The sequence below is a fragment of the Trichosurus vulpecula genome, chromosome 1 (genome assembly GCF_011100635.1).
Source record: "Trichosurus vulpecula isolate mTriVul1 chromosome 1, mTriVul1.pri, whole genome shotgun sequence".
NCBI lineage: Eukaryota > Metazoa > Chordata > Mammalia > Diprotodontia > Phalangeridae > Trichosurus > Trichosurus vulpecula.
In genome coordinates this window covers 529,989,171-530,006,850 of record NC_050573.1, presented here as the reverse complement: position 1 = coordinate 530,006,850, position 17,680 = coordinate 529,989,171, and the positions used below count along the sequence as shown (strand labels likewise).

The following is a 17,680-nucleotide window of genomic DNA, read 5'->3' as shown; positions in this document are numbered from 1 at the left end:
AAGATACTGGAGTGATTTGCCATTTCCTTCCCATTACAGCTCATTTGACAGATAAGGAAACTGAGGTAAACAGGGTGAGGTGAGTTTCCCAGGGTCACACAGCTAGTAAGTGTCTGAGGTCAACACTGGAAGATGAGTCTTCCTGACTCCAGGCCTGGCACTCTATTCTGCCACCTGACAGATAACAAAATGAAGGCACTGGATGCCCTAATTTTAAAGGTCTCTTCTAACTCTGACATTCTAAGATTTTTCATTCCAAGATTTTTCACTACCATCCTTGCCACAAGGGAGCTGAGAGTCTCATGAGGAAGGCATAATTAGATTCATGAAATGATAACTAACAGCACAAGGCAATAGGTGACAAGTGCCAAATAACTGGTACAGACAGCAAGCAAAAGGGTTAGTCCCCGGGCCTCCCCATCAATTGGCCATAAGGGACAGGCATCCTCTGAGAGCATACTAAGCATCTGATGTTGTAGAATCTCGTGGCCATTCCCTTGAAGCAAATCACCCTGTAAGTCATAAAAAGTACTCAGAAGACAAGGGGCTGGGTGGTCTAGCAAACATTCAGTTCAGTTGTTTTTAAGTTGCGTCCCACTCTTTGTGACCCCATTTGGGTTTTGTTTCATTTTTTTTTTTTGGCAAAGATCCTGGAGTGGTTTGCCATTTCCTTCTCCAGCTCATTTTACAGATGAGGAAACTGAGGCAAATAGGGTTAAGTGACTTGCCCGGGGTCCCACAGCTAGTGTCTGAGGTCAGGTTTAAACTTGGGAAGATAAGTCTTCCTGACTCTCTGCCCAGAGCTCTGTGCAACTGCACCACCTAGCTGCCCTCTAGCAGACATTAAGGATGCTCACATGAGAAGACTGGGCTGTTCCCAAGGAGGAGAGGTCTCTGGGGAAGATTCTAATGTTAAAGAACAGTGCAAGTCGAAGTAAAGAAAGGGCTGAGGAGAGAGGTGTAGAGAGTGTTATCTAACACAAATGCTTACAGTTGTGCATTGTTCTCTAATGGGGTCATGAATAGGGCACTGGATGGAGTTAGAAAGAACCTTAGACATAGCTGTGTGGTTCTGGTCAAGCTGCTTAACCTCTTTGGGTCTCAGTATTCCCATCCGGAAAATGAAGGAATTGAATTTAGTAACCTTTAAAATCTCTTCTAGATGTAAGTTTATGATTCTATGAACTCATCTCTGCTTAACCTTATAGAAGGCAGAGATCAAGCCTGAGAATTCTCTTGCATTCCCCAATGTGCTTAGCATACAGCTTTGCACCCGGTGATGTCTGGTGAATGTAATTGAATTCTTTAGACTTTAGGGTGGGTAGTATCACTTTTAAGAGGGGAAAAAAACCAGGAGATTCAAGGATGAAGAGAAAGAGAGATGGGCACAGTCTCTGTGAGGACAGCAAGTGAACCTCTGGGATGAATCACAGCATAAAACCAGCACGCCCTCCCCTCTGTCGGCATCTGCACTCAGTTAATTAAAACTCAGCTCCCTGACTAAATTTGAATAAGGCTGCCATGTTTTCACATACCTCCTTCCTCTGCCTCTGAGTCTCTCTTCACATCAAGATGGATGAGCACTAAGTTGCCCTACTAACTCCTGAGGGGCAGACAATGGCAGCTGCCACATACTGGATGGGCGACCTCGGACAAGTTACTTAGCCTTCTCTCTATCTCCTGGGAATCAGGAAATAGTCACATGTCAAAATGACTGTGGGGAAAGAGGCTGGGGTGGGAGAGAAGGTGGAGGAACTGACCAGTGAAATTGCCAAAGGCTGAAAATGTCATAACCAGGGTGAGGACCAGGCTGCACAGAGCCTTCTCCAGTCCATTCAGTCCTAAGCACACTGAATTTCTTTGTGACAGAAAGGGGTGAAGTGTGACAACCTTCACAAATGCCCCTCACCCCTCTGTTTTTGACCCTTCTGCCTCTAGACTATGCTGAGGCAGGAGGTGGGGAGGTCGCCTCCTGCTGGGGAACAGAGCAGGGCAATTTCCAAACCAAGGGGAGACATTCTAGCCTTTGAGTACCGCAGGCTGGAGATGGAACCCGACAGCTGTTATTTATGATTCATTAGGCAACTCCGGGCTGCTCACACCAGCTGCCACCCTTCTCCCCACTGCCTGCATCTCTCTGGGACAACTTCTGTCTGGAGCTCACTGGAGCTAGTAAATGGCAATTAGCCAGGTCTCAGGAAGGAGAAGCAAGATGAGGAAGGGGTGTGTGTGGTGTGTGGTGTGTGTGTGTGTGTGTGTGTGTGTGTGTGTGTGTGTGCACGCAAATGCATACCCGATTGGAGGTTGGGTCCTCACAGCCCTCTTCCAGAGGATCCACCTCTCATAGCTCTGAGGCAGGGGGTGTGTGTGTGTGTGTGTGTGTGTGTGTGTGTGTGTGTGTGTGTGTGTGTTTTTAAATGCATACCAGATTGGAGGTTGGGGGTTGGGTCCTCACAGCCCTCTTCCAGGGGATCCATCTCTCATTGCTATGAGGTGGTGTGGGGTTAGAGAAAAAGCATGTGACAAGGAGTCACCAGATACATCTCACCCGGTTCCATTCTGACCTTGGAAAAAGTCATTAATCCTTTTCCTTATCTAGAAGTGGGTGTAACACTTCCTGTCCCATCTCTCTCATGTGGTAATCATGAGGAAGAAGAGATAATGAATGTACTTTGAAAAAGTTTAGAAATGTTAAAGATATATAAGTTATTACTTATTTTACTTATTACTAATTACTTATTCCCAGACTCAAACTCCCATCAATGCCTCTAGAACAGAGGTTTTTAACTGGAATCTATAAACTTTTAAAAAATATATTTTGATAGCTGTATTTTAATATAACTGGTTTCCTTAGTAATCCTATATCTTTTTTTTTAATGTATTTAAAAACTTTCTGAGAAGAGATCCATAGGCTTTATCAGAATGCCAAAGGGGTCAATGACACAAAAGAGATTACAGACCCCTTCCCTAGAAGAATATGCTTGTTCAGAGCTAAAGACATAGACAGGGAAATGGGCTGTACCAGACAGGGGCAAGCTCCTTGTGAGCCCAGCCTGGGCTCCAACTGTGTGTGAGCAGCTTGAAAGAACAATGGATCTGGAGAGCTGCATTTAAATCCTAGCCTGGACCTTTAATAATCTATATGATCCTAGGTAAATCTCTTAACCGCTAGGTGCCTCAGTTTCCACATCTGTAAAAGGAAGAAGGTAAGTTCCTTAAAAGTAGGCTGTTCCCTTTCTATCCCTAGGGAGAGCACAGTGCCTACCTGACCCTGAAGCGAGCCCTTAAGAAATGCTCTTTGACCAATTATATGAATCTTACTGTGCCATAAGAAATGACAAATGAGAGGAATGCAGAGAAGCATCTAAGAATACTTAGAGGAAGTAGGGCCAAGAAAACAATATACATAATGAGCATATAAATGAACAAAACAAAATGAGCCTAATGCATATTATGGAATCGTGACCAAGTTTGGTCTCAGAGAAGAGTTGAGAAAATGACCTCCCTCTTTTTTTTTGCAGAGTCTGCAGACTGGTGGTATAAAATATTGCATACACTATCAGACATGGTTGATATGATGGTTTGTTTTGAAGAACTGCTTCTCCCCTCCCCCCACCCCCCCTTCCTTCCTTCCTCTCTGTTGTTGCTCAGTTGTTTCTCAGTCGTGTCTGACTTTGTGAGCCCATTTGGGGTTTTCTTGGTGGAGATACTGTAGTGGTTTGTCACTTCCTTTTCCAGTTCATTTTACAGATGAGGAAACTGAGGCAAACACGATTAAGTGATTTGCCCAAGATCACATAGCTAGTAAGCGTCTGAGGTTGAATTTGAACTCACAAAGATGAGTCTTACTGAACCAGAACTGGCACTCACTCCACTATGCCACTTAGCTTTCTTTCTAACTCTTTGTTAAAAGGGATGGCTTGCTGGATTGGGGAGGGGGAGAGATATGTTCAGAAATAAAGGAGTCAGAAAAACATATTATTGATTTTTTTAGAGGGGGTAAAACTAGATGACCTCTAAGATCCCTTTGACATCTAAATCTATGCACCTATGGTACTGTTCCAGAACGGGGCGGGGGGGGGGGGGGGGGGGGCGGGGCGCACCACAGGGAGGGGAAGTACCTGAGGGAGGTAAAATCACATTAAGAAGCAACAATAAGTCCTTTTTCTTCCTTCTCTTAAAACCCAATTTCATGGAAAAGAAGAAAGGGAAAAACCTCCTGATTTTTTTTTTCTTTTCACTGTTTAGCCTTCTTCTAAGCTTTTACCTCAGAAAAATCTAGGGCTGGGGTTTTGTGGTATGGAATCAGGGTCCCAGTCCAGTGTTACTTTGTTGTGCTTCTAGAGGGTTTGACATTACTGCAAAGGCCTATGGGTAGGCTAGACGTTTCTACCCATGAAGAAATTTTCTTTCTAATGGGAAACTTTGCTTCTTATAGGTAGAATAATTGAAAACACATCTTCAACTTGCTATACTCGATTATAATTAATATCTTACATTTCTCAGAATATTACAACCTTTCCTCCCCCAACCTGGCCACTGTAATGCAATGATTCTCCCATTATTGTAGACCTTCAGCAATCTCCTTACTCCCTCTCTCCTGGCTAACTTTGTATCTCTCTCATTGTATTTTTCTGCATTCTCTAAAGATTATACATTGTTTAGCTACACTCAGATGAAAAACAAGGCTATGATACATTTGTATGTCCGTGGTCCAGTTCTTTCTTTGTGCAAGAAATTATAATGCCTAGATTAAGCTGAAGTCAGAGTGCTCTGGGGTAATCTTTCAACAGTTGGTATTTCTATATGAGATCCCCCTTTTCCCCTAAATCCTCAAGAATCCTAGAAGAATGAGGGGCAGTTCACTTAGAAGTTGTTTTTTTTTAAATTCCACTACCAAATTTAAGATTCAGGAGATAGAGCTCTGAATGAGGTACTCAAAGCAATCTGTGCAAAGCTAGTCCCAGCTTTGTTACTAATTCACCGTGTGATCCTGACCAAGTCACTTACATTCTTTTCCTAAGCTAGGACTTGCTTTGGATGACTAGTCAAGGTACCTCTGTAAATCCAGAGTCACTTCTCTGCCATGGTGAAGCATCAGCATATTTACCTGTCTCCTCCACCCCTAACCTTTTAAATAAAAGCACAAACTCTGAGTTATTTACAACTGTTTAAAATATATTTGTTCATCAGAGAAGCAGTCACAGTGCAGTAGGTAGACAGAGCCAACCTAGGAGTCAGGAGGACTGCAGCTGCCACATACTGGCTGTGCGAGTTTACACAAGTCATTTAACATCCAAGTGACTATGTAACATCCAAGTGATTGAAGACTATAAAATTGAAAAGCCGTTATTGACCTGTATCAGTGGAGGGAATTTCCTTACCCGGAGTCCCTTTCGCTGATCCACTTGGAAAAAAATGTGCACATTAATAAAATAACTAAAATGTTGCAGTATCTCCCTGTTTAAAAAAAAACAAAATTGTACTGATGTCTTGTGTTTATAGTCCATGTTCCTTTCTGAATATAGCCCCTCTCCATCCAGCTCATAACAAAGGTTTAAAAAACAACAGCAAATAACAACAGTTCAGCAAGACCAACCGACACACTGATCGTGTCTGTCAGCAAATGTAATATTCAGCACCCATAGATCCCCACCTCCCCAACAAAAGGAGCAAGTTACATATATTTTCTCTTCTCTGGAGCCATTTGGTCATTAGAATTACACTGACTTACTCTTCTGATCTCTTATTTTTGCATATTTTTTGTTGTTGCTGTGGATAGTTATTATCATTAATATCTTTACATATTTGTAGTCAGTTTTACATTCTTACTCTGTTTTCCTTACTCTGGATCCTTTCACATGCAACCTATACTTGTCATTTCTTATGGTACCATCCTCTAACCATACTCATATACCACATTTCTGAGGCCATTCATTTTCTAGTCATTGAACCTATGAATCATTTTCAGTTTGGGGTTTTGAGGGAGATTTAGGCTATTATGGATAAAACCACTAAAATCTTTCACATAGAGAGGCCTTTTCCTCCCCTTTGCAACAACATCCTTAAGGATAGAGATCACTGGGCCAAATGGTATATGGTACTTATTGTATATGACTATTGCTTTTCCAAAATACCATAGCAATTCACAGTTCTAACAACAACGTAATAGTGGGCTAGTTTCTCCATAGCCCTGCCAAAACTGAATTCTGTAGTTTTTAATTATCTTTACCAATTCAATGATAAAGAATTGTTTTAACTTGCATTTCTCTTTATTATTAATTTCAATATTTTTCCAGGTGGTTATTAAAAATTTGTTTCTTCTTTCTGCCTATTCATACCCTTCAACTACTTATCCATTGGGGAACTGTTGTTACTCTTAAAAATCTGTGCCAATTCCTTACAGGTTTTAAATACCAGATTTTTCCAGAAATATTTATGGCTGAGATCTCTCCCCAATCTGTTTCTTTCATTTTCATTATGAATGAACTGTCCTTTTGTTACTTTCATATGATACAGGTTGGTCATTGTGATCTCTATAATGTTTCTTCCAGCTCTAAATCTATGAACCTCTTAAATGTACTTTCTAGTTAATATTCCTTACCCATCCTTGCCCCCCAACATTCTATATTATCTTCTGCTATGAAAATATGTTCAACTGAAGATCAACATTGCCACACTGAATCAGACCCATGACCACCCACATCAGTAGTAAGGTCTCTGATGAAAAGTTCCATAATCTAGTGGCTGGGATGCTATACGTCTTTTTTTGCAGAAGCGGAGATCTATGAGTACGGAACATTGCATATTCTTTTAGACACAGTTGTATTGGTTTTGAAGAATTGCCTTTTTTCTTTTCCTTTTTCATCTTTTATAACACGGGACAATTTGTTGTATGGGGAGGGGAAAAGCATATATTTTGAAATGAGGATGATATAAAAACATGTAAGTATTAATCGAAAAATCAAAATTTGGTTTTTGGGTTGGGTTTCTTTTTTTAAAGGAAAAAACGTTAGGACACAACAATCAGGGATTACAGGTTCATATCCTGGTTCTAACCCTATCTCTATTACATTAAGTTAGTAATTTTATGTCTCTCAGGTTGTTTTCCCACCTGTCAAGGGAGATAATAATACTTATTTTACCTATCTAATAGGGTTGTTTTGTTTTGGGGAGAAAAGTACTCTGTCAACCTTAAAACTTCCTACCGTGTGTCCCAAATGTCTCAGTGCTATTAAAACTTAAAACTATACTACGGTTTGGGAGACACACCTGTATAAATGTGACACATTATCAAGGGAAGAAGAAAGAAAGGCAATAAACATTTATTAAGCACCTACTATGTGTCAAGCACTGCACTAAGTACTTTACAAATATTTGATTTTCACAGCCACTTTGGGAGGTAGGTACTATTACTTTTCCCATTTCATAGTTAAAAACACTGAGGCAGGCAACAATTAAATGACTCACCCAAGGTCACACTGCTAATAAGTGTCTGAGACTGGATTTGAACTCAAGTTCTAGGCTCAGCCCTCTATATACTATGCCTCCTATCATTCCCAAAGATCATAATGGGGACAGGCAGGAACCGGGTTGTCCAAAACAGTTCAGCAAAAAGGGCACAGAATTCCTCATTCAACTACATGGCTTCTGAGGTCCATCCCTGCTCTATGGTCCTGGGATCCTGATGCTGAATTCTAAGGTTAGAGAAAGATTTCCCAAATATTCTAGTTCCTCTCAAATATACCTAAGCCTCTCATCCAGAAACTTATGTAACTTATTACCTAACTCTCCTCTGAACTCTATGATCATAGAATCGTGTATCAGCTGCTGCTGAATAGGGGCCACCCCCTAAAATGAAACCTCACGGGAAAGAAAAATGCCCAAACACTGAGAGAGATCCCTGATTAGAAGCTGCGCTGGAGTAACAGGGGATTTCTATTTTCAGTGTACTGCCTCTCACTGTAACAAATTCTGTAAGAGATTATTTGTGTGAAACTGGACTTCCTTTATTTGTCCTCAATTTATCTCCTCCGCCTAGTATCTCTTAGTCTCATGCATTTTCTTTGTCAGTTTTCAGACTTCAATCATGTCTCTTACCTTTGCTGGGAGGCCACCCACCCCCAGTCCGGCTCAATAAAAAGAGAACTGGCTTAGCAGTTACAAGTTCAGTAGTTTTCAGTTGTGTCTGATTCTCTGTGACCCCATTTGGTGTTTTGTTTTTTGGCAGATACTGGAGCAGTTTGCTATTTCCTTCTCCAGCCCATTTTACAGATAGGAACTGAGGCAAATAGAGTCCGGTGACTTGTCCAGGGTCGCATAGCTACTAAGTGTCTGAGGCTGGACTGGAGTAGGAAGATGAGTGTTCCTGACTCCAGGCATGGCATTCTATCCATTGCACCACCTAGCTGCCCTGCAGTTAGAGAACCTGGATTCAAATCTCACCGCCGATGTTTCCTGACAGTGTGAGCTCAGATAAATCACTGAACCTCCCTGGGCCTCAGTTTCTTCATCTGTAAAGTGAAGAGGTTGGACTGGTCTCTGAGGCCCTTCCAGATCCAGATCTATGATGCTAGGGTATTATGAGTCTTTATTTTTTTAAGGGGCCATCCCAGCCCCTTATCTGGGATTATGTTTTAGTTTATTCAAAGCAACAAGAACCAACTGTCCTCTTGGATAAAAAGCAGCAGAGCACAGCAGATACAGCACTAGATCTGAAGAGAGGAAGAGCTCGGTCCACCTCAGATGCTTACTAGCTGCATGGCCCCTGGGCAAGTCACCCGTGTTTGCCTCCACTTCCACTTCTGTGGAATGGGCATAATAACAGTACCTACCTCCCAGAGCTGTTGTGAGGATCAAATGGGATGATATATATGAAGTACTTTACAAACCTTGAAGGGATATATGAATATGAATTATTAGCATCATTAACATTATGGCTGCTTTCTTGATCATGGGTTCAACCTCTGGGAAGCCTTGTCTGAGCTCCACAGCCCACAGTAATCTCTCCTTCCCTCCCTGGAGGGAGTCTTTGTTGGCGCACACTGTTTGGGTCTCTGAACACATGAAAGAGCGTGCAGTTAATCAAACAGCCATTTACTAAGCACTGTGCTAGGCAAAGGGGACATAAGGATGAAAATGAAACAGTCCAGGCCCTCCAGAAGCTTACAAAACTTTACATGCTATAGGGAGAAACATGTACACATCTAAGTGTATAAAAATAGAGGAGAATATGGAATGGGTCTGATTTCATTGATTAAAGGGAACTCCCATATGAGGAAAGTCCCTCTACCAATGCAGACTGGCACCTTCTCTCTAACTAGGTACCTGAGAGATGCTTAGAATGCAATGAGGTTAAGTGATTTTGCAGTAGGGGGTGGGATGTAGGCCAGTGTGTTAAAAGTAGGACCCAAACCCAGACTTTCCTGGCTCTAAGACCAGCTATCCATCCAAAAAGTCATGTTGCCTCTGCTACAAAACAAATACAAGGTCACTTTTGGGGGTCACAAAGAGTCGGACATGACTGAAAAGCAACTGACTGAAATTGTGGGTTGGGGCAGCTAGGTAGCACAGTGGGTAGAGGGGCCAAGCATGGAGTCAGAAAGACCCAAGTTCAAATCCAGGCTCAGACATTTACTAGTTGTATGGCACTGGTCAAGTCACTTAATCTTGTTTGCCTTAGTTTCCTCATCTATAAAACGAGCTGGAGAAGGAAATAGCAAACCACTTAGGCATCTTTGCCAAGAAAACCCCAAATGGGGTCATGGCGAGTCGTATACAACTGAAAATGACTGAATAACAACAATTTGGGGGGCAGGAAGTCATCAACACCTAGGAGGAAAACAGGAAAGGCTTAATGTAGGAGCTAAATTTTGAAGGAAATTAGGAATTTTAAGAGAGAGAATATCTTTTTCTCTATCTATGCCCTGTGACCTTAATTAAACTACAAGATCCATTAGGGTAAGAACAATTATTTATCTTTTGTATCCTGGCCCAGGCCCAGGCCCAGGACCTGGACAAAACGAGCCCTCTCAATTGTTTTGAATGAAAGCTCACTCAGCTGTGAGCCCCTGTGGTAGATAGGAGGGGAGGGGAGGGGGGAACGCTCTTTAGCTCCGAGGACAGGGACATGGGCATTGGAAGGGATGCAGGAGGTTGCCCTGGCCAAGAGAAGAGTGAGATCCCAGGGCAGCGTTGTCCATTCCCCACGCCCACACTCCAGTCTTACAGACAGCTCAGCCTAAAGTCTGAATCTCAGTAACCATCCACACAAGGCTGGTGTCCAGGCTCTCACGCTCTCCCGGGTAGACAATGGAAACAGAGCCGGGCTTGTTCTCTCCCAAGTGGCCACTCACTTTCCCTGGGGCCAAGTCCGTTCACAGTGGGTGGAAGAAGCCCACCCCACCAGACATCAGGCCCCCCTCCCAACAGCTCTCAGAGCTGGATCTCCGCTGGGTCCGACTGTTTAATTTTACTGAATAAATCACCCGCAAAGTTGCTGTATCGTCAGCGGAAATGACTGATTAGACTGGAAAATAAGTCTCCAAGCCTGTAAAATAAAGGCGACCATTGTACCTTTGTGTTTATTTTGCAACAGGAAACCAGGACACAAGGCCTGGGTCCGGCTCATCACAATGGCACCTCGGCTGATGAAAGCAGGCTTGGGGCATGCCTGAGGCTCCTGAGCCCTGGGGCAGCCTGGTTAGAGGCTTTTCTCTTTGCCTTAAGCTATTACCTGGCTCAGCAGAAGAGCTGATCAAAAATAGGATGACAAGGGTTTGGGGGTTGGTTGTTGGGGTTTTTCAGATCAACCCAAAACACATTAATCTCATCAGTTCCAAAAAGGAAAGAGAGTGGGGGTTCATCCATAGTGGACCAAATCAGATTAATTCAAGGTCGTTAATTCTGGCTCATTATTGGACAATTGGTAGAAGCAGCTGAAAGGAAAGCAGACCTCCAGCTGTCCCTAATGCGTTTGTTCATGGAATCCCATAGTCAAGGTTAAGTTTCTGAACCTTGCCTCTCTGCTATAGGGCAGAGGAAACAGGCCCAGCCTGGTTGAGAAGGGGGGCTAGTTATCAATGAAACCTGCTGCAGAGACGTACATCTGCATGTGGCCGCTCTGTGGCATACATGTGACCTGCCTTAGAGGATCCTTGTAAAAAAATCCAGCATTTCCACCAGACATGTATATACCAGTCCACACACACTGTACAACTGACTGCTCCCCACCATTGAAAAACAGTAGTAACAAATTATCAAATAATCAAATTCCTATAAACCCTTTAAGGCTGGCAAAGCCAACTTATAACATATCTCATTTGGCACAAAGGCACATAGATTTTAGAGCTTGGAAGGGGCTTTAGAAGCCAGTCAACCCTCTCATTTTACAAAGGAAGAAATTGAGTCCCAGAAAAGTTAAGTGACATTTTCCAAGGTCACAGAGGCAATAAATAGCTGAGCCAGGATTCACACTCTGGCCCAAAGGATTCCAAGTCCACTTCAATTTCCACCATACCATGCTGAATGAATGGCAAAGAGTAATCTTCTATTCACATGATATCATTTGGGACCTTGTCTAACAGGATTGTGGAGCGATGGAGAAAACATGAGCTTGGACAAACCCTTTACCCATCTGCTCTTGGGGAAATAACTTCTGGTCTCTCTGAGACTCAGTTTCCTCATCTATAAAACAAGGGGGTAGGACTAGCCAGCCTCTAAAGTCCCCTTCTGGCTCTGAGCCTGTGATCCTGAGTAGGGGAGGAATGATAAGGGCCACTCATCCCTAGGTCTCTCTCTCTCTCTCTCTCTCTCTCTCTCTCTCTCTCTCTCTCTCTCACACACACACACACACACACACACACACACACACAGACTCTATCTCTCTCTCTCTCCCTTCCTCTGCCAGCCTCTCTGACACTTAACTAGTATCCTTTCATGAAGAAATGAGTCGATGTCCAAAAAAGAGATGAGGGAGGGAGAAAGAAGCAGTCCCTTGAGTGCGCAGGGGACCTGGCTGAGCCCTCCCCTGTGTATCAGCATCTTCAGGGCTCTGTGCTTCTGCAGGTAAGGGAGATGGGCCAATGTGCCAAGAAGATGCCCTATTTATGAACTTACTGGCTGGGTCATCCATTCAACACCAACAAAATAACCAGGATGGGGAGAAACAACAGAAGAGTCCTCTAATTTGCCCCCTTCTCTTTCTCACTTTTTTAAAAATCTTGAAATCATAAAATGTTAGAAATGAAAGGGATTCTGGCTATGATCTGGCCAATCTCCCCATTTTTATAAATAAGAAAACTAAAGTACAGAGAAACAAAGGAATGTACATCCAAGCAATAGAATTGGGAGCAGGGACCCAGCTCCTATGACTTCCTAATTTGGTGTTTTCTTGGTTGCTTCCTCCCTTTTTCAGAAGCTGCTCCCTTTTTTCTCAAGATACTGTCCCCTGATTATCTCTTCTTCAAGTCACTATCATCTTTTATGGACCAGGCTCAGTATCACCGAATCCTAACACCAATGTCCCTTTCTACAAAGCAACCAGTCTGTCCTACTTCAGTTTCCAGCATATAACTTATAAAGTATGTTACCATAGGGTAACATAGATATCAACATAGATAAAGCTCCCATAGCAAGCAGGAACCCAGAGACATCAATATTGATCTTTAGTCTTATCTCATACACCCAGCCATCCACCGGGACACCAGAACTCCTTGGCCCAAACACCTTGCCATCTGCCCTGCTGAAGGCCCCTTTTCCCCATTGGGAGCAGAGACTTTCCAGACTAGACCTCTAAAGACCAGTTCTCCATTCCTACTCCCTGTGCCAAGGAGATTTAATCTCAGCTGGATCATTTCTGGATTGGAAAAATCTGAAAGCAAAGTTCATTCAGGGTTCTAGTGACTGCTCGGGGCTCTGGGATTCCAGCTGTCCTTCCCGCAATGGTGAGGAAATATTGGTCTTACTCCTGCCAAAATGCAATGGAGAGAGTTCCATGGTACCATATGGCCCTTTCCCTTATGATACTGGGAAGAGAGACAGCATCCTTCAGAGCACAGATGTCCTTCCTTCCTCATCACAAGAGTCTTGAGCTCCTAGGCATATCATAAGATTCAGAGATGAAAAGGACCTTCAGTTAACATCTAGTCTAAGTTTTCCATTTTACCTAAGGTCCATTTCACAGGTGAAGATGCTGAAGACCAGAGATTAAATGATTTGCCCAATGACACACAAGTAGCAAGTTAGCAACATTTGGACGAGATCCTACAAACTTGGTCACTCTGGTTGTGAATTCTGGCTTTAGGTTTAACTCATGATAATCCTTCTGCCTGGTGTGCCCTCTATACAAATTCTACCCCAACCATGAAGACCCGGGTGAAATGAGGCAACTAGGTGTTGGAGTAATTAGAAGACTGGGTCTGAATTAAAATCTGGTCTCAAATACTTCCTAGTTTGGTGACCCTGGGCAAGTCACCCAACTTCTGTCTGCCTCAGTTTCCTACAACTGTATAATGGTGATAACAGCATCTACCTCCCAGGTTCTTGTGAGGATCAGAGGAGGTGATACTTGTTAAGTGCTTAGCCTTTGTAAAGTACCTGGTACACAGTAGGTGCTTAATAAATGTTTGTTTCCTTCTACAATGCCTCCAAGCCTAGTTGTCAGGGGGTAATTAGTAAATGAGGCAGACAGTTGGATACAGTAATAAGTTCTCTGGCCCTGGAAGTAGAGGAAATGTTCAAATTCTACCTCTGAAGCTCACTCCTGTGTGAGCAAAATCACTTAACCTGTCTTGGCTTCATTTTCCTCATCTGTAAAATCAGGGGATTATACTAGATGACTTCTAAACACCTTTCCAGATCTAGCTCTGTGGTCCTAGGGATGGGACAGAAGGGGAAGAGGAGAGAAGAAGAGGCAGATTAATCTAGGAGAGGGAGCCTGGGCATAGGTTCCCATCCTCACTCCCACCTCTGGAGACCTCACCTTCTTCATCTGTAAAATGGGGGTACTTGCTTAGCCCTACAGGAATAGGAATATTGTGAGGACCAAAGAAGATAAAAAATTATATGGGGGCTTTTAGGATGTTTTCAGATGATACTCTGAGATGTTTCCCTCAAGCCTTGCCTGCCAATCACAGGTCACAATGACCTCTCATCTCAGAGGTCCTACAACTATCAGTCAGAACTGAACAACTGGGGACTTGATTACACACTGCCATGTATTGATCTGTAGTTGCTTCAGGTGCCCTGAAAACACAGGACACACTGCTCAAGAGCAGGCACCAATCTCATTCCATTTTTTCCCCTCCCTTCCAACACAACAGAGGCTCAAAAAATGAATCGGACCTGTAATTTCTTTTCAATATGCAACTCATTTTACCAATGCAAATATGCAACTGCTCTGTACTGGAGATTTTTAGAGAAGGGTTATTTTTGTCTTTTTTTTTTTAAAGAGAAAGAGTTCTTAACCTGAGGTCCATGGTCTTTTATTCTACGCATTTAATAACATTATTCTGAGACAAGGTCCCTAGGCTTCCCTCATTCATTCATTTCAAAGGGTTCCATCACACACACACACACACACACACACAAGTTTAAAAAATAACGTCTTAGAAAATTGTTTGGAAAATTGAAGGGGTCATAGGGCCAGTATGTGTCAGAGGCAAGCCTTGAACCCCAAGTCTCCCTAACACTGAAGTCTGCTTTCTTACCATACACCATACTGCCTCTTACCTGTCACATCAGCTCACTCAAATTCAAAAAATGTCAAAGGCTCATCAGTTCAAACATCAACACATGTTCTCCCTCTAGAACCTTTTCCATGCTACCAAGGAATGTTCCTTATCAGCTAGGGAAGGCATGCTAGTACAAAGGCTTTCATGTAAACTCTGAGCTAAGCCTACCATGGACAGAGCCTCTTCAGCTCCTTTTTCTAAGTGGGTAATTACTGCCTATGGGGCATGTTGGCATTCATGGAGTCAGCTTACCTGCACCAAGTACTGAGTGATCCTCTACCATCTTAGTCACGTAGGTATCAGGGTCCACACAAAAGTCACTGGAACCCTAGAGTGAGAGGAAGGATGTTAGGGGCGCTCTGGACCTAGGCCCCCAAGAGGGTAGTGAGACGCCAGGGAGTCTGGACCTGCTGACGTGGCAATGCCTGTGTGGCTTCCGCCACCTCAGTACCGGGGCGGCTCTTACTGGAGGAGCTCCACCCTCGGGGAGGAACTGGGGAGGAGCCAACCCGGAACACCCCGATAGGTTATATAAGGCGCGCCCCAGAGAGGGTCAGTGGGACTTCTGTTACGCCATGCAATAAAGCTGCTTGTCCATTCCGGTGTACTGCCTGGTGATTCTCCTCTCGCGTCCCCCGAGAGGAGCCGGAGACGTCCAAAGACCCGAGGGCAGGGTAAGTGGAGGCGGTGGTCGGGGTGTCACCCCCGACAGAAGGAAGGTAATGAAGTCCCTACAGATTGCCACCAAAAATGGAGCAGGGGAAGTAAGGGCCCCACATCCCAAGCCTAGATCTTCCTTAGCTGTCCCTGGGAGGAAAGCAACCTGCTACACGGATTCACACTGTTACATGTATAAATGTGCTTTCCTCCCTCAGGGATGTGTGAAGGGGCCACCCTAAGCAATGACTCACAAGTGGTAGAAATTCAGACCCTGTGACAGAAAGCTGGAGAGATCTGAGGGTAGGAAGGCTATTTCCAAGACTTTCCACCAGATAGTAGCATCGTAGCTGACCTCAGAGTGGACATTTAGGGGAAAGGAAGGTGACTTTCGCATCAGAGTCACTTACCACAGAGACTGCCAGCTCTAGCCCCAGGGATCCCCAGCTGATGACCAAGGCTAGCACACCCAGCAAACATACCCTAAAGGGGAAGAAGAGGACATGACATGTCAAGGGGGTCCCACACCCCTTTCCCCACCGACAGCTAGAGTTCCCCACTCAGCTACTTCAGTTGGGATGACTTCCCAAATGTGGGGAGAAGTAAAGTAGGAAATAAAAATCTGACTCCTGGCAGTGGCTGGGGTAATAGGAAATGGGAGCTTTATTTATTAGAGGCTTGGATAGCTAGGGAATTTGCCTTCACTAAGATTCTCTGGCCATGGTTAGAACCAGGACCTGGTTCAGACAAGTTAGCTTTTCCACTGTGCTCAGTCCTATTCCCCAAATCCCACCACCAAACCTAGCTTAAATAACCTTCTGCTCCCCAAGGGAATGGGGGTCAGGGAAGGTATTCCCTGGTTTATCCCAGCCAATGGTACAGATTCCAATTGTCCACAGCTGGGCCAGGCTCCAGACTGGACTCGATGGCCTGGAGGAATTGGGGGCAGCCAGAATTCTGCTCCCACTCCCTTTCTAAAGAGTTACCCTCAAAAGGGTGTCTGTGACCTCATTTCCCATCGTCTGGGGCAGCTGTAGTTCGCACGAGACATACCCTTTTCAAACCCCAAGGCAAAATCTTAGCTTTTGCCAAAACAGCTGCACAAAACTCCACTTGCTTACAAAACCCTTGATGGCTACCAGAGTGATTCAGTGTACTTGGAGGCATTTAGCCAAAAAGGAAATGCTGCTGACTACAGGACAGCATATACGTGGCATAGGAAAGGGGAGAACACAATGCCAAAATGATGAGTCTCTCTCCAGACCTGGCTAAGAGACCTCCACATTTTTCATTTACTTCCCCTATGGCAAATGCCAGTTTTAAAATGAGGTGGAGAGGAGGTGGTGTGAACAAAGGCATAAGCTATTAGTTCAGTAGCCATCTTTCAAGATTTCTCCTTTCTGCAGGCCACAAGCTACTTATGACCTGCTAAGGTTCCCAGGGGGCACTCAAAGCTTCCAGCCCTAGTTCACAGGTCCCCCTTAGGGAATAGAAAAGAAGGGAGAACTACAATAAGGATTTTCAATTACATTCATTTCAAACATTAAGGGCCTATAATGTTTCATAGAACCATGCTAAGGCCTACAAAGACAAAAAACAAGAATTTCATATTTAAAAGTAGGTTTCACCAGCCGTCAAGGAGCTTAAATTCCACTGAAAGAAAATCTGGTAGTAGTGGAAAGAGCTTGGGGATGGATTCTTGTCGCTCCTCTGACAAGACAGGGAGGTCATTTAACCTCAGCAAGGCATAGGGAAGACAGCCGATCTTCCTCCTGGCTGTGTGACCCTGCCAAGTCACTTAACCTCTGAGTGCCTCAGGCAACTGAGACATTAAATTGCAAAGAAGATGCCAATTAATACTGGCAGAAGGAGTTTCCCCAACCAGGAGTGAGTTCCACATACCAGTGAAATCCTAGGTCTAGTTCCTATTCTGATCCTTCCTAAGAATACTGTGAGGAACAAATAAATTAAGAGACATGAAAAGTGCTTTATAAACACAAGTAATTCATTTCAGGCAGATGGTATTGGCCTCTTGGTTAGAAAGCAAAACAAATTAAAAAAGCCTGGGCTCTCCAATTATACTTGAGCCAGGGACGGGAGCTTACAGCCTAAACCTCCAATTCCATTATGTCTAATATAGTACAGTCTCCCATGCAAGAAGCCTTTCTGTCCTTCCCAACAAAAAGCAGTTCAGCACTGTGAGCTCACAACCGTGCTGAGATCTGAACCTGTGGGCCAGGAAGAATTCACAGCACAACCTCACTTGGTTTGTTCCTTTTCTGTAAAATAAG

At 43.8% G+C, this 17,680-nt stretch overlaps 1 protein-coding gene across 1 annotated transcript in view; it reads right to left on the bottom strand.

Annotated features, from left to right (window-relative positions):
- Nucleotides 1-17,680, bottom strand: part of TTYH3 (tweety family member 3) — a 191,385-nt gene that overhangs the window by 45,623 nt on the left and 128,082 nt on the right. Inside the window, exons 6-7 of the mRNA XM_036741300.1 lie at nt 15,800-15,872; nt 14,985-15,060 (exon numbers count right to left, since the gene is read on the bottom strand). Coding sequence (XP_036597195.1) covers nt 14,985-15,060; nt 15,800-15,872 — 149 coding nt within the window. The remainder of the gene's footprint in view (nt 1-14,984; nt 15,061-15,799; nt 15,873-17,680) is intronic.